The sequence below is a fragment of the Semicossyphus pulcher genome, unplaced genomic scaffold (genome assembly GCF_022749685.1).
Source record: "Semicossyphus pulcher isolate SPU_LCO1_2020_fin unplaced genomic scaffold, fSemPul1.0.p SCAF_10, whole genome shotgun sequence".
NCBI lineage: Eukaryota > Metazoa > Chordata > Actinopteri > Labriformes > Labridae > Semicossyphus > Semicossyphus pulcher.
Window position 1 is genome coordinate 17,961,837 of NW_027211604.1, and position 27,686 is coordinate 17,989,522.

At 39.3% G+C, this 27,686-nt stretch overlaps 2 protein-coding genes across 4 annotated transcripts in view; one reads left to right on the forward strand and one right to left on the reverse strand.

Moving 5' to 3' along the window:
• LOC138597786 (glucocorticoid receptor-like) overlaps positions 1 to 23,489 on the forward strand; it is a 77,522-nt gene extending 54,033 nt beyond the window's left edge. For both annotated transcript variants that reach the window (XM_069669302.1, XM_069669312.1), the window contains 6 exons: positions 1,761 to 1,877; positions 7,727 to 7,999; positions 10,613 to 10,757; positions 13,233 to 13,363; positions 17,963 to 18,120; positions 18,542 to 23,489. In XM_069669302.1, the coding sequence (XP_069525403.1) occupies positions 1,761 to 1,877; positions 7,727 to 7,999; positions 10,613 to 10,757; positions 13,233 to 13,363; positions 17,963 to 18,120; positions 18,542 to 18,694 (977 nt within the window). In that variant the 3' untranslated portion in view covers positions 18,695 to 23,489. The remainder of the gene's footprint in view (positions 1 to 1,760; positions 1,878 to 7,726; positions 8,000 to 10,612; positions 10,758 to 13,232; positions 13,364 to 17,962; positions 18,121 to 18,541) is intronic.
• A 1,646-nt stretch (positions 23,490 to 25,135) lies between these two features.
• The window catches only part of LOC138595647 (rho GTPase-activating protein 26-like), a 100,305-nt gene continuing 97,754 nt past the window's right edge, over positions 25,136 to 27,686 (reverse strand). For both annotated transcript variants that reach the window (XM_069666995.1, XM_069666986.1), the window contains exon 24: positions 25,136 to 26,836. In XM_069666995.1, the coding sequence (XP_069523096.1) occupies positions 26,748 to 26,836 (89 nt within the window). In that variant the 3' untranslated portion in view covers positions 25,136 to 26,747. The remainder of the gene's footprint in view (positions 26,837 to 27,686) is intronic.

Sequence of the window (27,686 nt, forward strand, 5' to 3'; positions counted from 1 at the left end):
GTATACAAAGGCAGCTTTTGATATAAAGAAAATACTGTAGTATGTGCCTCAGGGATGTAGTGGAACAGGCAAACAAATTACACACTGTATACTGTTATTTTGATATTCTATTATATGGCGCCAGCAGCAGTGTTATTGAATGCCCTTTACTTCAAAAAGCTGCATCAAACACATGATATTTCAAAGATCAGTTACAATGTTTATGGTCCCAAAGGGCATCATTTGTCAAGGCACTGTTGATTTAGTTTGCTCAGTGTAAAATAAATGCAAAGGCAGAAATAGTATTGTTTACTGTATCATATAACGCAGAGCCAAGTTCGAGAGTACGAAAAGTTGTATGTTAATGGGTTTATTTATTGTATTCTAATTCTGCCACTCCTCACAGTGTATTATTGTTAATATCTGCTCTATATGACTGCCATTATACCAGAGTGACCAATGAGCAGACCTTTCACCTATTACCTTGAAATCTACAGCGATAGGTTATGGGTGTGCTGTAGCTTGGAATCAGGAATCCAAAAGGAACATTGGCTCTTAAATAATGTGCTTTTGAACTTGAGTTTCGATGTAAGAATGAAAGTCCAAGGTAGTGTTGCAAAATGAGGGAGTTTTCCTTCACGGAGCTTGACGAGCGTAAAATAGTTCACCTTAGGTTAGAAGCAGCACAGATGCACTGTCAGTGGGTGGAATCTTATCTCTTTCCACGCCATCTCGCTGCTTGCATAATCACTTCCGTGTGCCTTGCTTTTCTCTTTCAGACCAGGATCTAAGTCAGCTTTTTAGGAAACAAATAGAAGAAAAAGAGAAGTGGATCAGGCCAAAAATAAATTGAAAGCTGGCTCTGAGATCTGTGACTGGTTGCACAAAAATCTCTGAGAGTGTGAAACCTTTAATAACTTAATTATTTTTCCAAATTCCAACTTCTTGTGAGCAGTTACCGGTAACTGACAGATGCGGCAATGCATACAAGACTGACTTTCAATGACAGATAACATTTAGTGACAAATACTTCTATGTCACTGCCCACAGCCTCTTTCCTTTGTGTTTCATGAGCTCAGCAGCCGATGAAGTTCTTTGTTGGGTTAGTGACTCATCTGGAACATCGGAGGTGATTCCAGTTAATCGCGACAGTTTGATTTCAAGGAACGACTGTCATAGTGAAAGAGATGACCATGGCATTCGTGACATCCTCTTGTTAATTTGGTCTATTAGACAGATAATGTCTCAGTTTAAACTCAGAAAGGATGTGTTGATGCTGGGGAGATGAACTTCATGTGACATCCCTCTGGCTCTGCCAAAAAGGAAGACATTTGCTCTATGGCTCAGCTAATTCTTCTAAAGTTTGATCGTAAAATCCAGCAAATTAAATCAAGGCTTTCCAAAGGAGATCGCACCAAAGCCTGAGATCTGTAGCAAACATAAAAAGAAAGCAGCATGTAGTCTTTCATCCACTCAGGCGCCAAAGAAGTATAAAGAGAAAGATTTTTCATGCTCTGTAACTAAATGTGACCATTTGGACGGCATTGGCCACAATATAAATGTAGACCATGTGGGCCGTGTCTGATTGTTGGGCTGAAATAGCTCCTAACATAATCATGAATTCTGCCGTGTGTTCTAAGTACAGTCTTGAGGAAGTGTAGCTGTAAACAGCAGGGGGATGCCGCAGGCTTGTCAGGCTTACTGTAGAGTCGACAGGTGGTTAGTGTGGCCATAATACACAGTTCTTATGCTAATCCTTCTCCTCTCTCTCCTCTGTACAGGCCAGCACAACTACCTGTGTGCGGGGAGAAATGACTGCATCATTGATAAGATCCGGAGGAAGAACTGTCCGGCCTGCCGCTTCAGGAAATGTCTTCAAGCCGGAATGAACTTGGAAGGTAAATAGTCTGACCCATCTGTAAATCATGCCAGGAATAATTGAGACTGATGTTTGTTAGGTATTTACAGCAGAAGCAGAAAGGTCTAGTCCTTTTAGCGTAGTAGCTTCTTAAGGCATTGCACCTTCCCTGTTCAACGTAGGATGCAAACTGGCCCAAAAAAACACACATCCAATCGTTGGAAAAAGAGCGTATATAAAGCAGTAAATACTTTTTTTGGAGCACGCAAACTCTCTGCAGTGGCTCTTTTTTTCCATTTGAATATGATCCATTCATTCCAATAACATTTGGAAAGTCTTTAAGAGTCGTATCATTAAATTATTTTATCCTGACGACTGTGCGGCGAGCCAACTGGCTCGGCCATTGGACTGGCTAAGCTGGAGCGGGACTCGCAAAGACGTGCATCTAGCCTGCGTGTGTGCCTAGTGAGCGATCTTCATGGGAATGAAAGAGCATCATCTTTAAATGTAGTAACCAGTTCCCTTTTATACACCACAGGTTCATTAGGTGCCGCAAATCACATTTGATACATCAATGCAGTCGATTTCATCCAAAGTATTGGTTGCTTTTTTTGACACATTTGTTCTGAGTACGCCAAGAGACAGCAGAACAATTAACACAGAATAACTTCTTTGTTTAACTTTGACGTCAAAGTAGTAGAGTGTAATGCCATTACCTTTGTGACGCTGAGTACTGCCTCCAGTACGTCTGCTTTCTACTTAAACGCTAAATTTTCTAGTCTCGCGGCCAATCAAAGCACTTTTACACAACATGACCCTACACACCTTTCACACACAATTATACACTGGTGGCAGAGGCTGTTCTGTAACGTGCCAAACTGTCAATCAGTCATCACTTTCATACACCGATGGCCATGGGGTTCAGTGTCTTTCACCAAGGACACTTCGACATGTAGCCTGAGGGACACCAACCTTCCCATTGAAAGATGACCGACGCTACCACTGAGCCACAGCCGCTTCTTACTCCCCTACTTGAGCCAACAAGTTAAAAGAAGTTCAATTAAGTTAACATCTCATGTCACCACATTTCATTAAATGAACAAATTAGATTATTCCCATAAAAAATATGGCAACTGTGATGATGAAACTTTGCAATGTTTGACTCGTGATTGTAGCTTAACACTAAAAACAATAAACAGAATTCTACATGGTTATCACAAACATATCAAGTATACATTCATATAAATCCTGATTAAAAATGTGTAAATACTTAGTCGGTCTTGCACTGCAATTATGAGGAAACTCATGATCTATGATGAGGGTTCATAAAGCCAATAGTTTCCCTCCATAATGCAGAAAACACAATCACATGACCATCATACATACCAGTACATCTTATCAAATACATTTGCCCTACAGCATTCACTTTATATACCCCCTCTGTTCACAGAGGTCTAAGCAAGTTGAGATTGGTTTGTCATTGTAAATCAAATCAGTGAAATATATCGTCTCCTATGTCGTCCTCTTTTACTTACTGATTGTCATTTTGTTTGATCCCGAAAGATTTATCTGCCTTTTGTCTTAGCTTTTAATTTTATTCCGTTCCTATTTCATTCCCTATAATGCAATAAATGTATGCCTATAGGATTATGGTTAGGGTATTATTTCTCTGAGATCTGGGAGATTCACTTCTAGTTAAAAAACTGTTTTATTGTGAAAAACATAAAAAATCCTGCCAGATATTTTTGATGGTTTGGAGGACTTTAGATCTAAAAAAGGTCAAACTTTACAATGTGCCGCAGCTCTGTGGAAAGTTTGTCTCATCTTTGATTTGAATGTGAGCACAGATATTCTACAATGATGAAGCAATTTTTCCAATTAACAAATTCCTTGAGAGAACCTTGAAAATCGCTCGTAAACCTCATGAAGAAAAGCAAAGCTTCACTGTGAGACGTCTGGTGTTAGTCACTCATCTGTGTGCGTGCCATTGTCTCCGATCGTGTCGCTCTGTACACGTGTGCTGGTATGCAGGCCAGGCTGCATGAGCGAGTGCCACGTCCTCACACACATTGATCAACACATAATCCACTGTCAGGTCTCAGCCCACAGCCTTGGATCTTTCACCTGATTCAAGGGATGAATGTTTGTGACACATTGCAGCAGTTAAGCTGCGTTGAAGTTGAGGCAGAGGGACATGGGAAGCAACAGGTGAAGCACAACAACTCCTTCGGTGCTCGGCCACGGTGTTATTCTGTGAAAATGCGGCCAGTGGTTTTATTCAAATCAGTGCTGAGTGAGATTACACGTAAACAGTCCAGTGTTTGTCAGACAGAGGTGAAAGCAGTTCAGAGAGAGAGACAGAAAGAGAAAGAGAGGGGGATTTGACGGACGTCAGCGCATCAGCCGACAGACTCCCACCAGAAAGGCTCTTAGTTGCCATAGAAACTCCTGGAGAGGAAATTAAAAAAGGTAGAGAGTAGGAAAAAAACATGTTTTTTCATGGTAACCTCTCAACCCCTGACATGTTTTTCACATTTAGAGGGAGAAAATGGCTAAATGATGCCCAGGCCATCTACATATTGTGTGCAAAACACAGCGGTTTACCATCGCTGTGATTGAACTCAGAAGAATTTTTAGTGAAAACATGAAAGAGAAATGAAATGGGTTTTATGTCTTATGACGTATGTTTTGAGATGTCATTGATTTTCTAAGTTAGTGCAGAACACGTGAATTTATCAAAAAAAGGTTTACTTTATCAGTCAGAAGAAATCTGTTATAGAATTGAGAAGACATAGTTCAGTTTAATAACATGCCAAATAATATACAATTATCAAATGTGATGATATTTCACAGTGTGCCAAGGTGAGGTTGTACATTGTACATGGTTGATATCTCACCACTACATTATCAGATTAAATCCTGACTTTGCTCATTGAAATAAACATGAGAAATGTGTGTTTATTGTGTTTGCCAGCTGTGGTTGGAACATTTGCTCAGGTTTCACACATCAGACTGTTTCATATCCACACCTGTGTTTATCTCTTTTGTCAGCTGTGATTAATGTTCGCTGTTAAATTCTCAATTATAAGAAATAATGATGCTTTGTTCACACAGGCAGGGAAATGTTTACTTCAAGTGTTGTGCTATTAAGCTCTTTTATTTACTTATTTATGAATCAAAAAGATTGTTTGATAAATGAATAAGCTGAAGGAAAGATATTAAATAGCAACTGCAACTATTTTGATAGTCTGTGAAATACAGCTAATAAAGTAGCCCATCTTTGGCATTGAGACTGTTGGCCGGACAAAACAGATCATTTAAAGATGTGACCTTTGAGTTTTTCACAATTTTCTCAAATGTTTTTGCACCAAGTGGTTAAAAAATATTTTCAAAATTACCAAATCGCTCTGATGTATCAAAGTATATCAGAGTATCTTTTTGGCTGCTCTGTTCTTTGATTCATTCAACTGTCAGGTCTCTGTTGTTTGAATGCTGTTGGTTGTGTATAAAATCAGTAGCCATCCAAATGTTGAAAAGACAGCCACTGGCCTAATACTTAAAAAGTCAAGTCTGTCACTGCTCACTGTTTCTGTGTTAAGGATATGATACGATGCAATACATGCGCTACGATATGATGCGATGCAATACGATACAGTACAATACAATAACATATGAAAGAATACAATACGATAACATATGACAGATAACGATACGATAACATATGACATAATACGATACGATAACATATGACAGAATACGATACGACACAATAACATATGACAGAATACGCTACGATACAATAACCTATGACAGAATACAATACGATACAATAACGTGTGACAGAATATGATATGATACAATAATATATGACAGAATACAATATGATATAATAACGTGTGACAGAATACGATACGATACAATAATATATGACAGAATACAATATGATATAATAACGTGTGACAGAATACGATACGATACAATAACATATGACAGAATACAATTCGATACAATAATGTATATGACAGAATACGATACGATACAATAACATATTTCAGAATACGATACGATACAATAACATATGACAATACAATACAATAACATATGTCAGAATACAATTCGATACAATAACGTATGACAGAATACAATTCGATACAATAACGTATGTCAGAATACGATACGACACAATAACATATGACAGAATACAATTCGACACAATAACATATGTCAGAATACAATTCGATACAATAACGTATGACAGAATACAATTCGATACAATAACGTATGTCAGAATACGATACGACACAATAACATATGACAGAATACGCTACGATACAATAACCTATGACAGAATACAATACGATAACATATGTCAGAATACGGTACGATACAGTAACATATGACAGAATACAATACGATACAATAACGTGTGACAGAATATGATATGATACAATAACATATGACAGAATACGATACGATACAATAACGTGTGACAGAATATGATATGATACAATAATATATGACAGAATACAATATGATATAATAACGTGTGACAGAATACGATACGATACAATAACATATGACAGAATACAATTCGATACAATAATGTATATGACAGAATACGATACGATACAATAACATATTTCAGAATACGATACGATACAATAACATATGACAATACAATACAATAACATATGTCAGAATACAATTCGATACAATAACGTATGACAGACTACAATACGATACAAGAACATATGTCAGAATACGATACAATAACGTATGACAGAATACAATTCGATACAATAACGTATGACAGAATACAATTCGATACAATAACATATGACAGACTACAATACGATACAATAACGTATGACAGAATACAATTCGATACAATAACGTATGACAGAATACAATTCGATACAATAACATATGACAGACTACAATACGATACAATAACGTATGACAGAATACAATTCGATACAATAACGTATGACAGAATACAATTCGATACAATAACATATGACAGACTACAATACGATACAATAACGTATGACAGACTACAATACGATACAATAACGTATGACAGAATACAATTCGATACAATAACGTATGACAGAATACAATTCGATACAATAACGTATGTCAGAATACGATACGATACAATAACATATTTCAGAATACGATACGATACAATAACATATGACAATACAATACAATAACATATGTCAGAATACAATTCGATACAATAACATATGACAGACTACAATACGATACAATAACGTATGACAGAATACAATTCGATACAATAACGTATGACAGAATACAATTCGATACAATAACGTATGACAGAATACAATTCGATACAATAACGTATGTCAGAATACGATACGATACAATAACATATGACAGAATACGATACGATACAATAACCTATGACAGAATACGATACAATAACATGTTAGAATACAATACAATACAACAACATATGACAGAATACGATACGATACAATAACATATGACAGAATACGATACGATACAATAACATGTTAGAATACGATACGATACAATAACATATGTCAGAATACAATACGATACAATAACGTATGACAGAATATGATATGATACAATAACATAAGACAGAATACAATACGATAACATATGACAGAATACAATAACATATGTCAGAATACAATACGATACAAAAACGTATTACAAAATACAATTCGATACAATAACATTTGACAGAATACGATACAATACAAGAACATATGACAGAATACGATACTATACAATTACATATGACAAAATACGATTTGATTCATTTCATCAAAGTATCATCTATTAATGCCTTTCATGTCTTCCTTCTTTTCTTTCCACTCCTCTGCCCGCCAGCGAGGAAAAACAAGAAGCTGATCAAGATGCGAGTGCCGCGGCCTCCTGGATCATCAGAGCCTGTCAGCAGCATGCCTGTTCCAGTCATCCCCAGGTGCATGCCCCAACTTGTGCCCACAATGCTGTCTGTGCTCAAGGCCATCGAGCCAGAGATCATCTACTCGGGCTATGACAGCACGCTGCCCGACACCTCGTCGCGGCTCATGACCACTCTGAACAGGCTGGGAGGACAGCAGGTCATCTCTGCAGTCAAGTGGGCCAAGTCACTGCCAGGTAACAGAAAGCTCCTTACAATGTGTTGCTTTTGGGTTTGGATTACATGCCTGCCACTGCTCAAAGTGTGTCACTGGTGGTATTTCAAGCTTGTAATTGACACTAATGTGTAGTGAAGTGGGCCAAGTCACTGATGGAAAATTATATATTTTTATACATGCAGCTAGTCAAGGAAGTTACCTCACTTTTAAATCAAATGAAACATTTGTGTACCGCAACATTTGATGTTTAACTTTCAGTACACAACAATGATAAGGTTTTCACTTTGGCCCTCCAGTAAACACAGCATCTGCTAGCTATAAATGTTTCTCTTTAAAACTAAAGAAGTAGCCTTAAGTAGCATGCCAAATAATGAAAAATAGAACTTACAATTTCAAAATGTCACCATTTATCTTAGTTTCTCCTAAAAGTTAGGCCACGTGTTAAGATATTACTCTATTTATAACTTTAATAAGGCCCTTCTGATTTATCCTGCAGCTTGTAGCTCATTAAGAGGAATCACGCAGTTAATGAGAGCCAAACAATGAGTCGTTGTCTAGCTGAGGTTCATCAATTGGTTGATTTAATCATGGTTAGGATGGTAGCCAGTCAGTTTCCTGATTTGGTCGCCATTGTTGAAATTTCGATGCTTCTGCTTATAACTGTACAAGAATATATATATATATATATATAGATATAGTCATAACCATTCTTCCTCAAGGTGAGCCCTCTTGACAGTGGAGCCAAAGAACAACCGATGTTCAGCAAGCGTTTAATAAAAAGTATGACTTCTGTAGTGGCTGAATCCACAATTACAGACAACAGCGGAGATGGTGGCTTATTGAAGAATAATTGACTTAAGAAGCCCATTTTTTTTCCCAGAGTGCTTTGATTTTCATCAGGTCACGACGAAGGTTAATGACTTTTTTTAATGTGAATAATGATGAGGTTCCTGTGATCCACTTATAATTATCTTTTAAAAGAAATCTTCTTACAGTGTGGCAAAGTTTCCCTTTTCATCTCAGAGCTATTCAAATCATTGACTTTCATAATCAGTGGCATCTTGACCTATGTGAGTGGAGTCGGGTTTTTTTTATGTGTCATTACAACTTTGTAAGTGGATGCAGTTTTATGCCTGTATGAGTCAGACTGAACACTCCTACCAAGAAGTGACTCCAAAGATTCACTTCAAGGGATTCTTCTTAGGTGGTTATCTCGAAGATCTCAGTTTCGTTCTCTTTGGCGGCACTTACGATAAACGTAACTGCGGGAGCACACTTCCCAGATATCCAGACAGTGATGCATGTGTGACGTCCACGGTTGGCTCCGGTTGTAACTCTTGATTTTCCTCGCTGACGGTCTCTTTCCTTTTTAGACTGTTTGCCTTCATCTGAGCGTCAAGTTTGTTTCTTTTTCTTTGGATTTTCACTTATTGTTGAAGTTGTATCTGTAGTCGTCGATCTTTTCTTTGTTTGTTCAGCCATAGTAGATTACTGTTTACTCGCAACACTTGCAGAGACCGGAAAAGCAGCCGCTTAGCTCCGCCTACCCTCTCTGGCAGACCAACCACTGCTGGGTGATGGAAAACGAGTCACTAACTGGGCGCTGCTGGTGATTTTTTCTTCGAATGTGGCCACTGACACCCAGTCCAGTACTATATTCTGCAAATGAAAGGCTTTCATCAGTGGGCCATAGGCTCAATCACCATTGTGTAACCTCATTCGGTGATAGATAGTGACAGACATTTATTTACATGAGAATCTTCGAAATTATTACATGAAGTTTTACTGTTGTAACAAATATGTGACCAACACAAAAATAAAGAACGACAGCAGGAAGAGTTTGGAATTCAAACCAGCCCTGCTAGTTTCTAATCGTGAGAAAGAACGCACATGACTTGATAATCGCTTCAAGTATTTGCTTGGAGATTTTCCCTTCTCACTCTAATTGTTGCCATTAGTCACACTAAAGATTTAAGATCAATTTCTCTGCTAAAATCTTTCAATGAAACCGTCAACTAATAATTTTTTTGCTGTGTGTGTGACCGTATAATGAGGGATACATTTGCCTCGCATCTTGTGTGTGCTTTGTCCACAACTGGCCGTCTGCCAAGGTGAAAGTGAGGGAAAGCTTGTGGGGGTGGGGGGTTGGGGGGGCTTTTACATAACAAAGCCATGGTTTCAAACAAATGTAATGTGAAAGGACTTTTCATGTGCAGCTCCAGTTTTATAGTTTTGACAGTGTGGAAATAACTGAACTGCAATTCAACTCCAATATGAACATCGGCTTAACTAGATTGTCCTATTTTGTTTTGTGTTTCTCTGAGTCGTAATTGAGATTTAATGATGCATCGGACAATTACTTTTTCTTCTGTTCAATGTTCCTGTATGTCTTTGAAAACAAGCCATTATGTGGCGCTTTTTTTATTATACAGACTAGGTAAATATCACAGGCAAAATAGGGCACCACTATAACACATTGAGTCATTATTTTTCGACTCAATGTGTTTCGAGAGATGCCTTCGAAAACAACTTGCTCACCAGCAATATATATTAAATAACTAAATTCTTAACTAATTTTTATGTATGTGTGCCTCTCTGTCTGTCTTTCTTTTTCTTTATCTGACTTTTCTAGGCTTCCGCAACCTGCACCTGGATGACCAGATGACTCTGCTGCAGTGCTCCTGGCTCTTCCTCATGTCCTTCAGTCTTGGATGGAGGTCCTATGAGCAGTGTAACGGCAGCATGCTCTGCTTCGCCCCTGATCTTGTCATCAACAAGTGCGTACCAAAGCCAGCTCTGCTGCATTTATGCTCATGCACATTTTGTTTTGCATTTGCTTATTTCAGGGTGTCTGTCTCACTTGATTTCCTTATCACTTGGCTTACACGCCACCCAGCTGTCTATATAACATTGTAAATTTGGCAGTTTCTGTGTGTTAACATGTTAAATCAGGTGAAAAGATGCAGCCTGTGACACCTTGTTTATCAGAGGAAACACATGGCAGTCTGCACCCTGCTCATGCCAACAGTTGAGATATCAGAGACAAAACTGTAGCACAGAGTGAATTGAACATTTTAAATGAGAAGGTGGTTTAAAAGAAGCCCTCAAAATGAGGCTAAATAATAATAACTTTATTTAGGCTAAAATAATCCCAGGCCTAATTCATTTACCTAGCTCTGCGTTAGACTAGCCTAGCATGAAAACAAGGGAGAAGAAGCTAAGCTGCGTCTGTCCAAAGTTAAAAGTTGCTTTCAGCTATATTTCTGCTATATTTCATATATGTTTAATCCTCCAAAACTGTCAAGATACATTTTTCAACATTTTCTTTGAAATTTAGAGTCTGTTCGCTGTTTCCTCCTGCTTACAGTCTACATGCAGAGCCAAGCTAATCCAGTCTTTGTTTGTACTGTAGCACTGCACTGTAAAAAGGGTTAATTTCATCCAGCTTTAAGAGTATAATGTCAAAAATTATTTGTTTTATTATTTTACTTTAATAAAGTCTGTTCATACAATTTTTTATCAATATAACCCAGGTTTAAGTGTAACCATTTGACAAAGGTGCTACATAGAACCATTAGAAGTGCCATATAGCACCATTTGACAAAGGTGCTACAAAGAACCATTAGAGGTTCCTTTTGCAACATTTGGCAAAGGTGCTATATAGAACCATTAGAAGTGCCATATAGCACTATAAAACCATAAAAAGCACAATCCCTAAATATCATAAAGTCCTTTAAAAATAATTTTCAATTGTAGGAATTGTTAATTTCATCAAGCTATAAGAGTTTAATTTTAAAAAATGAATCAATATAACTTTAAACTTTATAGCTTTAAGTGCAACTGTACACGGGCGCTCAATACCACAAGCAAAGAAAGCTGTTGACATGTTTTGCTCACACTGCCGTGGAAGCTTTACTTTTTGTATGTACAAAATATATGTTTTTCTTGATAAAATAGTTACTTGATCAAATAATAATTATACAGCACACACTAGATACATTTATTTTAAAGTAGAGACATAAAAGTCACTCAGCTATCAAAGTCTGACATGCTAGCTTTACAGAAACATGACAATTAGCATTAGCAAACATAAGCTAGCTAGGAGAGGTAGCGTGACTTTGGGTCTCTTATTAGCAGTTAAAAGAAGGAAATCCTGTGATGGGGAACTATTAGCAAAAAGCCCACTAATGTGCCAGGAGATTTGACAGATATCATATTAAATATAACGCTTAAAAAGGAACACGTATGTCCTTCAGTATTTACAATCTTACCTTGAGAAGCTCAGAACAGTGCTAAGGGAGCAGACTAGCGCACGGAAAATTAGCCTCTGCATTATCCCGTTTTCTCTAGAGGTTTGTAAGACTTTAGTAAGCACTGAGACTTCCGAGTACAATCAATTTTCACAGCCAGTGATTGTTTAAGTAATTAGGCTTTGTAATTAACATACTGCTGTCTTACCTGAGCCGTCTGTCTGCGGCCTCGAGGCAGCGCAGAGGGTTCTTTACTATGTAGCTCAGTATGCAATTAATGTGCACTCATCTGTCTGTGTGAGAAACATGTTTTCCAGATTGTGCTTTATAGTGTGATTACAAAACATGATATTTATTTGAATAAATCACTTTCATACTTGTATGATTAAAACATGTTTCCTTTCTCTCTGGCAAAACATGAACTAAACTGTAAGGGTCCTTAACATGATTTTCTGCACAAGTTATAAATAAAACTCAGTAACATAGAAGCAAAACGATGATTTAAACCACTTTATACATGATCAGAGAACAAGTAAACAAGACTTGACAGAGTTGACAGCTTCTCCTCTTTATTGGAAGCGTATAGAAGCAGGAGCCTGAGCTGTAAAGAGTCTCTCCCAGTGGACACATAAAACTCAGAGGGGATAAAAATAGATATGAAAGGTCAAGAAGTCACTGCCAATAGCCCTGCAGTTGGTCAGTATGAGACAGCCTTAAACCCAAGGCTTCATACTGTACTGCATTGACTTAAGAGGTAGAAAGTGATGTTGGCTGCATGTCAGTGAATGCTAGGTGTGAAAAGCCATCAGTACGGATTTAACTGTCTGGTTTCCAGGTAAAGCCTCCCTGCCGTGTCCGTTCATTGGGAAGTGAATAACAGGATAAGTGAAAGAGCTTTAAATCTAATCTGTATGTCCCTCTTCCCTTCCCCCCTTTCTCTACCTGCTCCCACATCTCTCTCAACCCTCATCTCTACTTCCTCTCCTTCGTTTCGCTCTTCAGAGACCGTATGAAGTTGCCCTTCATGACCGACCAGTGCGAGCAGATGCTGAAGATCTGCAACGAGTTTGTGAGACTGCAGGTGTCCTATGATGAGTACCTGTGCATGAAGGTCCTGTTACTGCTCAGCACAGGTAACAGATCACGCTTCTCTTTGAAAAATCACAACAGCAGGCACCAGCCTTTTTTTCCCCCATTGTATTCTGCCATCTCACTCCGCCTCAGCCTTTTCATTGTAATGTCAAGTACTCTCAGTCTTACACATAAGGGTAGTATTAAAGTGAGTGGCACGGGGACAAAATGCATCATACATGCAAATTTCTGCTCAGCAGTGTTGATGCAAATTGATGAGTAAGCACATCTGTTTCAGTTTGCCATCTGCAGCACTTTTGGTATCTAGTAATTGCTACTGCAGGTAGATAACCGCTCAGAAAGAGTGAAGGAACAATTTAATAAATGAATATGTGACTGAATTGTTTGACTGGATGCCTGGGCACTGAGCAGGTGCTAGAAACCAGGGAATATTTGGATGGAGTTGCCCTTTCACACATGTCCCTAACAGTGGAAGATTTTCCTTGTTAGACAAGGGGGAGACGGGCGTCTAATTCTATCATGTGTCTTTTTTTATATGTCAAAAAGATCGATTAACTTACTGGACACTCGCCGCATGCTCTCTCTCTCTCCAAAACCTTGAGCAGCCTCTCCACACATGCACGTCATAAACGCACAAACACACACACGCACAGACGTCTGCTTGTATGACCGTCCTGTAACTGCACTGATTGAGGTGCAACGTCTTCTGTTAAATATCGACCTTATTATTCAGTTCTAAATGATTTTAAGCTCAGCTGTGTAGTGTTGGTCTCACTAGTCGGGTTTGATTGTTTCGACACGCAACATCTGTAACGATGAACCTTCTTCACACGCGGCTCACCTGCTGCTGTGAAAATGAGATCGCGGGTGAAAAGATGTAAAACTGGAGTTGTGTTTTTAGGTGACTTTGTAAAACGTGCAGCTCATGACGAATGTCAACAGAGCAGATAAAGATAGGGAGAGAGAAACAGAAAGAGCCGCAGCATGCAGTTACGGCAGGTGAAGGTACTTTTGTGAACAAACACTGTAGCCACTTTCCCACTGGTCAAAAAACCTGCTAACACCCGGCTTTTTTGCTTGATGGGAAAGGTTACAATCGGCACTCAGACCCGGGTCAAATGACTCTGCAGTAGACCCGGGTGGGTTAATGGGAACTCAAAACCTGTGTTGACACGCAAATCTCCTACCCTTCTCCCGCGCGATGCTATGCTCTGTCGGTAACTTCTGCGACTCCTTGTCATCTCAGCTAAAAAGACGAAAAGAGACCGACAGGAGTATACTCCACTGGCAATGGGAAAAGAGACAATCGGCATTTTTAAGCGGGTCTTCCCGGGTCTGAAAAAAAACCCACGTCAGCGTGCAAATTTTTGTGGGAAATGGGTGTAAGTTGCAGTTCAAAACAGTTCTTTGAATGATAAAAAAAAATACAGTTTAAAGTACTTAAAGTTGTAATTCTTGAGCTCTTAAACATGGTTGGTTTGGTAACACATTAATTCAGCATGTGTAATTTGGTACTACAGGTCCCAAATTCTCCCAAAGAAATCCCCACTTTTGGCAGAGCAGCTGTTGGTCTGTCTTTACAGCACAACTGATCTACTGATGAAAATCACTGTAAATGAACGTCGAGCTATCATCAGTGGGGCTTTCCTTTGTTTACATCAGGAATATGGAATGCACTTATCATGCATTTATGCATGAGTCCATTGAGTCCTTTTTCTCCCTGTGTTTAGTAGTTAAGTGAAGGTAGTTTTTTTGAGACTCCTTTTTTCAATCAAACATGAGACATTTCTTTTCACGAGAGAGACATCAATACAAAACTTTGAAGACAGAATTGCAGCACAAATTCACTTTTTTTTTCTCGCCGTAACTGTCAAATTATTATATTACAAGAAAAGGTCAGTTTTCTAGCAACCATCCAACAGCACTTTGTGAAAAGTTGGATCGCAACACAGTAAAGATTGATGATCTGCAACGCCGCGAGAATGTCAAAAGGTGGAATTTTACTTCAAAGGCCTTTCAATACAACCTTATGTCTCCATCCAGCTTTCTAAGCTTTGTGACAACAGGGTTTCTGTGAAAGTACAGTCTGTTCATCTTCTGTAGTCCCTGTCTCAGCTGAGCAGATCCTCAAGTGTTTCACAGGTGCTTACTCTCTGGAGAAAGCTCTTTTTCTCCCTGCAAAGAGAAATAGTTGCTGCCTTGTTTTGTAACCACAGATTCCCTTTTAAAGTTTGATTGAAAATCTAACACTTCCGATTCAGCTTTAATTGAGTACAACTTTCAGCGTCTCACCTCAGGGGATAAAACACAGTCTTCTGTTTGGCTAAATTGCCTAAATAGGAGTGCATAATGAAAACAAACTCATTACAGAAAAACCTTTTCCCTTCATTTCAATTATTTCAATTTTGCTGGGTTAAAATTAGATTTTGAATAAGTTTATTCTCTTCCAAATCTGCTGTTCGAATTTATTCTAATTGCTTTTGCTTGAGTTACTTTTTAGTGAAGGTCATCAGAGAAGGGACTCTGACCAGGCGGGAGAAAGGTTAAATGCTCAGCAGCCTTAACTTTAATTTGTTGCCTTAGGAGGTAAAATAATAGTTAGAGAAGCAGTGGGCTACCAGTCGAACTCTGCAATTAGCAGCATTATGAAAAGAGACGGGCATGAAAAAGTTATTACTGAATCACACTTTTTCCCAGCCATGAAAATTTCTCTTCACTGGTGAGGATAGCCTTCTTCCTCCCGTCTTACTCTTAGTAAATGGCAGGGGAAAGGATGCACTTTAGTGAGAGGTGATTTGCTCGTTATGCAGAGGAAATGACATTTCCATCCTGAGCCTTGGTTGCTTTTTTGTACCTGGGAGCTATTTCCATCTGTTCCCCTCAGGGATGGAAATGCTATCAGGTCAGCAAAACTGGTTTGAGCTGTTTAAATCATGTCTCATCCGCATGAGAAAAAAAAGTCACCTATGGGACCATTTATGTTTATTGTATTGTGTAAGACTGTACTCTCAGCTCTGTCTCCGACTAACACACAAAAATACAAATATTTTACACTGCAAAATTCCAGAGTTGAGAGCAGTGTCAGCACTCTGTTTTTGATAGAGCTGAAATGCATAATGACGGGGCCAGATAGCACTTGCACTGTGGCATCTCCCATTTATCTGATTATGTAAATTGGACTGTAATTCACCTCGATCCTGCCCTCTGTGGCTTCGCTTTAATCTCTGGGCCAGTTACTGTGGCTTTGCCTGGGCACGATGCCAAGCACCAGACTGACAGGGAGTCAGCGATGTGTTGACATAGTTGTTATGACGACTGCATATTGATGCCTGCTTCAGCTGTTTTGTGGTTTTTAGCTCTTTTTTTGCAGTACAGTCAAATGCAGAGTTTATGATTTGACAAATATTTACCACCCCTTTAATCATTTTTTTTACCCACGCCTCACTATTTAGGGAACATTCTCCGCAGTAGCTGATTGATGTTAGCTTTAGTTTAGCATATTTTCCACTACCTACCTACCGCATTCTGGTTAGGCGGTGTGTGCATGCATCTGTGTGTGTTTAGCCAGCGTCTCCTAAGGGCCCTTGCTGGGGTCCTGAACAGTGAGTTTTAATGAAGTTTTAATGCCCTGTGCTGTTCATCGCAGCAAAGAACAGGATGACGATCAGACTAAAACAAATAGAAACGCTGCTGATGGATTTTCAGTTTGAGACAGATGTTGAAATGTGCATAACCTGCTGTCCAGATGGCAGAGCAGATATAGATAAACGTGTCTTCATGCAAAGGACATGGTTACATTGTAAGGGATTTAGCGCATCTACAGTGTTGTTTTTCTTATTCTATTGAAGATTAAACAGCAGTGACACGGTGGATTTATAGAAATAATCACATTGTATGTGTGGCTCTTTGTAGGATAAACTCTTAAAGGAGCAGTTCGCCCCTGGAAAAAGCCACTGTCAGTCAAAGCTGGTGTTCTCTGTAATCGATAGAAGCAATAACATTTGAAATCGGTGCCGTAGCTGTGGAGTAAGTTGTACAAACAGCTCGTGGTTTCGCCCATCCTACATTCCTACAACACCCAGTGTGCATTACCTCTGAGACGCTGGAGTGAAATACTACCGTTTTCCCGTCAAGGACATTGATCGCTGCAGACAATGGCTCAGAGCGGTACAGAATGAATATAATGAGAATATATCGTTGAATCTTCCGGTCTGCAGTCTACATTTCAAACCTGATGATTTTGAACGAGACATGACATCAGAGGCGGGCGTCCTAGATTGATGAAGTGTAGTTTAGCAAGCTCCCTGGCCTCCACCAGATGACGCGTTTACGTAGTTTTCCAGGGCCCATTAGAGAAGCGGATAGCGTCCTCAAAGGCACAGAGCATAAAGGCATTAGCTCCTCGTAATAGCATGATAAGATTGAGGATGAAAAACAGCGAACTGGCCCTTTAATGATGTTATTAGACAAATGTGTATTTATTTCTTCACAGGAAAACCTTTGGGTGCCTCTGTCTCAACAGCCAAACAATATCCTGATAGTATGTAAAATTGGCCACTTGATGTAGCCATTGCCAGGTAACTTAAATCCTAATGTGTCTCTTTATATCTCTGTTTGTGTGGCTGTTTTTGTGTGTGTAGTACCGAAGGATGGTCTGAAAAGCCAGCCGGTGTTTGACGAGATCCGGATGACGTACATCAAGGAGCTGGGAAAAGCCATCGTCAAGAGGGAGGAGAACGCGAGCCAGAACTGGCAGCGCTTTTACCAGCTAACTAAGCTACTGGACTCCATGCAGGAGGTCAGAGAAACACACCACAAGCACTTCTTCTACATACAATTATACAGTAGAAGATGCATTTTCAGGGCTCCATTGCTTCCTTTTGTCATACCAGTCAGACTTTTTCCTTCATATCTTGCGGTTCAAGCGCATTAGTTTCTTGGAGTTCAGCTGAGTTCCCTGTTACATGCTGATTAGCGTAAAACCCTGAAGAATACACTCACAGATCCCACTAAGTGCATAATGTTCCAGTCGAATCCGTTACATGCCGTCTCCACATAAAACCTCTTAATTGCAGAAGTAAGAACCTTCTGTATATAGACCCCAGGCTTAGTTAAAGATAATCCTGCAAATTAAAAAAGAAGAAGGCATTTAATATCTAATAGACTCTCATGAATCTGTCTGTGTCTCTTCCCCCCCACCCTCTGGATGTCTCCTATAGATGGTCGAGGGTCTTCTCCAGATCTGCTTCTACACCTTTGTGAACAAAACCCTCAGTGTGGAATTCCCGGAGATGCTGGCAGAGATCATCACCAACCAGATACCAAAATTTAAAGACGGGAGCGTCAAGCCTCTGCTGTTTCATCAGAAATGACTTAAAACTTAAACTGTGAAGCGATGCCTTAAATTCTGCCCTCCCCTTTTACCTCTAAGGGGCCCCAAGCTTTCACCCCTGAGCCCTAAGCCTTTGCTTGTCCTGCCTCCCCATCACTCTGATTCGATTCCTCCGGTTTTCCCAGGCCCCTTCTAGGAGTTCTGACACGCCCCTCCAGCCATTCAGCCTAATCTAGGAGTACAATACCTGCAGACTCACGCTTCTTAATCCTGTCCCAGGTTTGGCCCAGCTACAGTAGGACACCCTGCGGCAAACCTGGTGCCCTTCTTCTTATTTAACCACGAAGAATCACGAAGAATTTGTCCTCCAGAGGAAACACGTTGGCTGTCTTGTGGGCAAGAGCCCTCCCCCCCTCCCCCCCTCCGTCCACAGCCCCGTCCTCAGGTTTCTAATGCAGTTTCTTTCAGTGGTCGCCTGCCTCTTACTCTCTCCTGCCACCTGTGTTTTTAGTGCTGTTTCCACTGACAAGCCAACACCTTGGAACATCTTTTCCCTCCCTCAAAATGACATGCTGTCCAACACTCTGGATTAGCAGCCTGTTGAAGCTCGCCCATTATTCAAGCTCCTCTGCTCACCTGCCCAGCTTGTCTGTGTTCGCCCATCAAAGCTCCACTGCACACAGAATGTAGAGAGTGTTCACTTGTTGCGGTTTCCGGAGGACTTTTGGTGATGATGAGGATACAGAAAACACACTCTGACTCTGACTCACGTTTTCATTTGGACTCCAGGACATTGAGGATGAACTGTTTTCAGCTGTTAATCAGTTATCTTTTCTGACATGATATGAATCTGATTTCTATACCTGACCAATGAAAGAAAAAAAAAAGAACAGTTAGAGGAATATTCTTCTTTTATTTTATGCATTTCTGACCACACGCTTACGCACACTAACATACAAAATGTATACGCAGACACACCGTCACTCAGCGAAATGTTTACACAGGATGTATCTGAGAAGGGAAAAACAGTGCCTTTTAGCTTTTGAAGCTCTACATAGCCATCCTTTATAAACCGTTGTTTTATTGCAAAAGAATCGAACCTTGACATCCTTCCGCATACTTTTTCTGTTTTAGTTTTTCCACGCTGGCAATTTCTGTTTGGCTTTTGTTTTCTTTCCAAGCAGCCATTTTGGTGTTTTTAATGTGGGCAGCTCTCTCTGTTTCTGAACCTCAGATGTGCATGATGAGAAAACAGCATATGGTACAAATAAGAAATGTCAACACCCGTATATATATATAGGAATTAGTTTTAAATTCTTGTGTAGATTGAAAATCATAGAAAGGACAAGAAAAGTATGAAAAGATATCACAAACAAAATCCCCAAACACATTAAATGTGTCTCTTTTTCCCATGTAAAGTATATCTGCTAAATATACGGCACCTCCCAATCAGTATTACATTGTGTTAAAAGTTACAGTACCCGGATAGTAATTATATAAACATATATAATGTTAAAGACACGCCCAGATGCTTTCTATTTAACAAGCTTGTGAGATGCTGCAGCCAGCTTTGTGCTTGTGACACCACTGAAATTTTAGCTGATATTTTAGAACATTTATTATCATTCGATCTGGAATAATCTGAGTTGTTAATTTGAATGAAATTAGTCCACAAACCATTGCAGTAAATGAAGATGCAGTCACAAAAAATTGTGTTCTTTTTAAGACTAAATTGCTTTTTAAACAAAAAATCCTCTTAGGTGCAGGTGTGTAAGTAAATAGCCATAATTATTCAAGCCAACCTTGCAAGTCTGTCCTTTCAGTGCCGGCTGTGTTCACACTGAGGTTCTATTTTGTTAAATGGTTTTATTCAAGTTTATTTTAAATTGTGGTTTAATGGAGCTTCATTATACTCAGAAATCCCAGCAACTTCACTCAAAGACATACTTTAAAGAGGGGGTATTATGCTGTTTCACATTTTAAGACATGTAATTTTACAATGTTGGATGTCCAGACTAAACGTGGGTGAAGTTTAAAGTATGTAGGTAAAAGTATGTTGGAGTAATCCCCAGGCTTCTCAGCTCAGTTTGCAGGCTGCTGTGAACGCCAGGTTTCACACAGTTTTTTTCCTCAGCGGGCTTCAGAGAGCTGACCAATCAGAAGAAAGTGGGCTTTTAGGGGCGGGGTTTCTTAAAGAGACGGAGCTGACTGAGTCATGTGAGGCTGTATGAGGGCCCGCACAGAGCAGCAGTGTGAGACAAATGAGTTTTTTAAGATGTAAATTATGCTATGCTGCTCCACAGGTATCACAGAGTGAAATATGAAGCTTGGAATCAGCATAATACCCCCCTTTAAGTTTTTTAACTGACTTCAAATCAAACCACAGTTCAGCCAGCCTCATCCTGTTGTAGCCCGCATAGTTAAACATAAAGCATATTATGTGAGAAAAGTCTTGCATTTCACTGAAAATGCTGTTTTAGAAGAATTACCCACTATAATCAGCTTCATCTCAAAGTGTTTGCACAACAGAAACAGAGGTTATTATTAAGTTGACCTGCTCAACATGCCTAAAAAAGTAAAATAGATTTAAATATATATATATATATATATATGTTTTGTATGTGAGATGTAAAAATAGAGACACCCATAATTGATAGAACTTCTGTTGTCTGCACAGGATTTCATCTCTAATGGTAAAGTATTTTTTTGGAATAAGATGCAGTTTGGTCCAAATAATTTGTGAATCAAAGCTCAGGCTGTGAGTGACGACATCACCTCGATGTGCTCCACTAGTGCCAAATGTATTAGAACGATTTTATATGTCTTTTTTCCTGGAGATGTGAACGAGTGATTAATCAGATGGAATTCGACATAATGTGCTTTTTGTAACTTTGCTCGAGAGTGCTCATTTATTTCCGTATCACACCTACACCAGCTTAAACGTACTGATTGTTTTCATCCGAGTAAGTGTTTGATAGAGTTTTTATGGAGATGCACAAAACATTGTATTTTTAAGAATGCGAGGTAAACAGGAATATCTTCTGCTGTCAACATTTTGGTGGTCAGCACTGGCGGTACATATGTTATGTGAAAACATGTTTGTACCAGCCTACGTGAAGGCCGAACCAAAACACATTGACCGAACATTTGTACAAACACAATCCTCCCCCCTCGGAGCAGTTTATACTCTCCTCAGTGTTTCTTGTAACTGCCAGACCTCTTCGCCTAAAACGTCCACCTTATAGATTTTCAGCTGTTTATTCTGAATGGTACTCGTCCTTCCGCGAATAACTCTGAATTGTAATTAACAAACCAGGTAGCAGGTTGCCATAGAGACCGCTCATTTGTGTGTTACTTACAGCTAACAGCACAGCAGGCTCTGGACGCATACGAGCCACTATTCAATAAGAGCCATCATGTTATTAATCAGCCATTCTGCCAAAGGATGGTCTTTCGCTGCAGGGCTGTTTTCATGTACAGTGCAGGCTTTCAGCTTTCACCCGCTTACTCGCTCTCGTGGCCTTGTGCTGTAAAAAAGAAAAAAAAAAGGAATAAAACACGCCGCTCACTTCATTGTTGATTATTCTGGGGGAGTTTGGATGAAACTGTCTATTTGTTTGGGTAACTTTTGCATACAGTATTACAGTTGTTTCCAGGTGGTGGTGCTTCAGAAAACCAGCTTTAACGTGTTGATGTAACCTTATCCCTGCTCGTTTCTAAATGGCCATAGGTGTATATAGCAGCGCCGACATATCCAGTGCAATGTAAACAGTGTCTATTATTACGAACTATTTTTACATAGACATAACCTCTATACTACTATACATTTTTCTCTTTTACCTTTCAACTACATGTTCGATTAAAGGCCTTGCGAAAGGGAGACAGAGAGCCATAGAAATGAGATTTCAAATCAGGAAATAAATAAACCCTTAACAAATATCAATACTTTTGGAGATTGAGCTATTGTAAAAAAGAAAAAAAAGAATATTTTCTGTGATTTTGAATACATCTGCTTGATCCTCTTTGATATGAATTATTTTACCCGATCCTTTTTGTACATTGAACGAGTCGAGAAAGTAAATATTTTTTTTTTTCCGTTTGTGTTTGATTAAGGTAGACGTGTTGAATACATTATGTTTGTCTTGTGAAGTAAATGTAAATTCTACGAGTCAATGGGAAAGTCTACATGAATGCTCACTGTGTTTTAAAGTTATAAGGAAACGAGGGTGGGCGGGAGGGAAGGAGGGAGGGAGGGGCCGAAGGAGGTTTTTGCGTTATGTAAGAGTGACCAAAGCAGAGGAAGAAATTTAAGAAAAAAAAAAGATTTAACAAACAGAAGTATTCAAGCAGTTACATTTTAAGTAGCACTTATTATCCAACTTCTAGTACTGATTTTATTTTGAAAGGTATCTTTTGTAAAGGTCCAGGCTTTGGCTCCTGTGTATATTGCTGTGAGGATTTACTGGTCACAAAATAGAAAACGAAACAAAAATAAAAAAAGTTGAATCTCCGCGTGAACGTAAATCTACCAGAGCCTGACGGAATTGCACTACCCTCATACTGGTTGATAAAGTCTATTTTGTATAAAATACATGCAAATATTATCTTTAAAGATTAAGGGCAGATCATGTTTCACTGGTACATATGGCTATGGCTTTCATTGAAGTCTGTTTCGTTCGTATTTCAGTTATGTAAATGTAATCCAATGTAAAAACAAACAAAAAACATAAAATGTTTGTTTCAAAAAACAATAGTTTGTTTTACTTCTGTATTACACCTCTTCTGTAGTCAGTGTCGATATTTTCACCTATTTGATTAAATGTTGAATTACGTTATCTGTGTTGTTCTTTGACATCGGGTTTGGCATCGTGTTGGTAACAACTTGGATATTGTTTTTCGTCATCGCAGGTGGAAAATGGAAATTCAGAAGAACTGATTCCTGCTTAGTTCAAACATCTTACACAATAAAGTTTCCTGTTTTTCAACATCAGCTCCTTTGGCATTTTTTCCTCCTCTTACCTCATTTATTAAGAAAGACCCCAGAATGTTGGTATCTACGGAAGCCCTTAGCGGACATGCATCCATACATTTTATTTACTCCGTCTTCTCGTGATAACGAGTCATTTCTGGTTGTTTTCTCAAGATCTTGACTTATTTTTCTCATTGTCTCGGGAAAACAAACAAACAAAGCTGGTTCACTCATTATAACGGGTTCATTTGAACCATTATATTGGGATAACAAAGCTTGTTTTCACGTGATAACGGGATTATATTCCAGAAATCTAGAAAACCACAACAGGCTGGTCACTGTGATATTACAGACCAGGACATGTCACGCTAACATTGCCCACACTAATGAGGAAAGTTAAGCCTGTTTCCATGTTTCCATGTTCGTTTTGTGCCTAAAATGGAACATTTAAAGGAAAAGTTGGACATTTTGGGAAATATTTTATCTTATTTCATTCTTTTAATCATAATTTCTTTATGGACTGGTATTGAATGCAGTATGGAGCTAGAAATGGGCGAATAACGCCTGCTTAGAAGAAAGACTAGCTGAGCGAGCTGGGGGAAACAGCCTAGTTTGTACAATATAAATATTTTACTTCGAAACACTTGTGAAAGCTCAATAAATAACAGGTACATCTCAAGTGCACAAACAAAAACCCAAAACAACAATGTGAGGACTTACAAAGCATTTTGTGCAGGAGCTACTTTTTGGAAAGCATCAGCATCGTGCAGTGATTTCCCAGAGTCCTGTTGGCTTCATGAGGTTGCCCAGCAGCCGGTGTAGAGGCGAGACAGTAGTGATGAGCAGACAAATTAAGTGATTTACATGCAAAGCTCTAAGTTGTTATTGAGGCTGAGTTCATGTCCATGTCTATGACCGTGACACGACATGAATTCAATGCCAGAATGGTTAAATGATGAAGGTCTCAAATGTAGCTGTTTTGGGTCCAGTACTTTAACTTCTAATTAATCTCAGCTGCAGGGTGACATTAGCGTCTTCTGGCGCACTTGTGTCCAAAATTTTGATCTGTTTAAAATCCCCTGGTTTGTATCGTCAAATGTACCAGCGGTTCTAAGTACAGTGGAACAAAAGCTGTTAGGAGCATCCATGTGATACAAAGTTCTGGCCTGTACCAAACATGACAAGGTGAAATTGAGCATCCACACAAAATGGTTTGTGCCAAAATCTTCGTGTTTTTTTGTGATCGGTTGTGCAAAAAATAATATGATAGTTTGGGAGCATTAGTCAGCACTAGAAAAACTGTTTACAACGGCAACCACTGATCAATGGTGTGATTCAAGTGCAACGTTCAACTGCACTGCAACATTCATTAGGGAGCCCATTTCCCACTTTAACACTCACAGTCACAAAAAAACAACAACAAAGGAAGCGCTGCATAATGTCTTGTGAATACAGAATAAATATTTAGGCCAGGCACTGAAACCAGAAGAAAAAAGAAACAAGAGGCAGATGTTGAACATTTATCTTTTATTCTGCACAATCTTGTCAATTCACCAACACATCTGAAAGCATATTTAAGGCTGCAGATAGACTTAAATGATACAAAAATCTGGGCAACAAAGATGGAATTAAGGAATTAAGTTAGTAGGCTAAAAATACAAAATATAAAATTTCATACTTAAAAAAATTATACCTTATCAAATGCTGTGTATGTATTTACAAGGTCAATAAAACACCTCAAAATGAATACAGTTCATGATTACACATTTAAGAAACTCTCATAAATAAGAAGTTCAGATATGAACACAAGTAGTCTCATTTCACATTTCAGTTTTTTCTTTTTTTTACTCTCCCATTTGATTTTCTATTAAAATGCTAAAATGTTCTCTCACTATTCTGCCCTAAAAAGGAAACATCAGAAAAGTTGATGCAGACGATCTCCGAGAGGTTCAGGGGAAAAGTTCAGCTTTGACTCTTAACACGAGGAAGCTCTTTGGTGCCCCGAAGCAGACCAGCTTCCGGAGACGTATCTGAAAAATGCTTCAGTTATATGTGATGAGTCATGATGAACATTATGCAGACGACTATGTGTCGTATTTTGACAATGATATTACCCCCTCTGAACACGCTCAAAGCTAGAGCTAGTAGAAAAAGATCTGCGCTAAACTGAATTGAAATGATGCAAACATGAATCAACACAACACACGATACTAGATCCAGTCGTTTCCAGCAACCAAAGAATCATGGGGAAGCAGAGCGAGGCCTCACAGCTGGGCCTGCTTTAACCAGCAGGAATCAGATGTTACTCCTACGTTGCATTGCAAACCACTGATCTGCTCGTGGAGCTTGTTTGAAATGTTTCACATTTTTCACGCTGACCTTTTGACGAACTGTTTTCAAGGGGACCTCATCCTGCGCTGATCTGCCCTGGGGCTCCTGCTGCTGAACTGGAGCTCTGAAACATTAGCCAGGTTCGGTCTTGTCCTGGGGAATTACCCGACCGCCACAGCAAGTGCTCAAAAAACGCATTTACAGCTGTACAACCAAACCCTATCATTAACACCGGCTTTGAAAAGCTCCAGCACCCCCCCCACAATGCGGTTAGCAATCATTCAGACATTCACAGTGGAGATGAACTAACGAGTCCAAAGGTAAAGGCCATTAGCTTTGGATTTTGTTCCCTGTCATTCTCTCCATCATCTCCGCGGGAAGGTCTGATAAAGATGCTGAAGCAGTGGCAGTGCAGTTCAAAGTGATAAAGCAAGGGCTGAAAAATCCTAACCCCATCCACGCCACTCTCTCCGTCTCTCACACAAACACACACACGCATTCCAGGTTCATCATCATCTTCACCAGAATTTGAGAAGTCATTCACACTAATTCAATCGGCACCACAGCGGGATGCATCTTTTTTTCCAGTGCAATTCATGGTTTCCTCCCACGTCCCTCCGCTCTGTCACTTCTATTCAATTGCTTGGTCCACTTTCAATTTCCTATCTAGCGGTCTCATGGACATTGGGCCGATCCAATATAGTTATCCTCAGTCAATTCTAGTCCTTTACAGTCCAGTTTGGTCAACTCCAGTACAGTATCGTCCACTTCAAGTCTTCTTCCCGGCCCTGGACTATAAATACTCCACATAGTTTTCTGGTATCAGTCCTGTTCGGCCCTCCAAAGTCCCCTCAAGCCAGCCAGGCTCCCTGGAGGAATGAACTACAGGGAGAGAAGGAAACATTAATGTTTTAATGTCTCAAATGAAGGAGAAAATATCCATATATATGCAGCACTTATACGAGAACAAACACATGCATATGAGCACATGTGCAGATAGTGTGTGAAAGAGAGAGTGGAAGAATGAGCGCTAAGTGCCAGATGTAAATAACTTGGAACAGGGAACTTAATTCCACATGTTCGAAATTATCCGGGTGTTTCATATCTAAATATTTTGAGCGGACATCTCTGGCAGCAACATGGGACACTGATAGCTTCTAATGCATGATATTATTTAAACTAAAGCAGCTGTGTTTTGTTACTGAGGAGTCTACTGAATTCATTCCATCATATTAATGACTTTTTGTAGTTGTTTTCCCTGTCAAATCAATACTCTTCTTTTTGATTGGCTAAGAGGTCTGATGTGTTTATCTGCTGTATACGGCTGTATAACAAACATCAGTGCAGTGCCAAAGGCAGAGAGAGTTGTTGGGTTATTGGCCGTCGACTTTAGATAAGCTGCATGGGTTTAATGTGTTCTGATTTGGAAACTTTCATTTTGCCAGTTTGACAATGTTATGTCATCTTCTATCTAAAAAAAAATATATATATTGTTTTGGGGGGAAAATTAGGTGGCAAGGATGAACTTCTATCACAGCTCAGGGGTATAGCCTTTTTAAGTTTAAATAGCCAGTATATTAGAAAGTAATTGCCAATCATCACACATGCAGCAGACATAGAGCATTTGGCTTCTGGCTACTTAATTAATGTAAGCATGCACTCTTCTTTTAGCTCTGTTATGGTCTCCACCAATGACTGTATAAAGAGATGGACAACGCGTCTCCATCTGCTC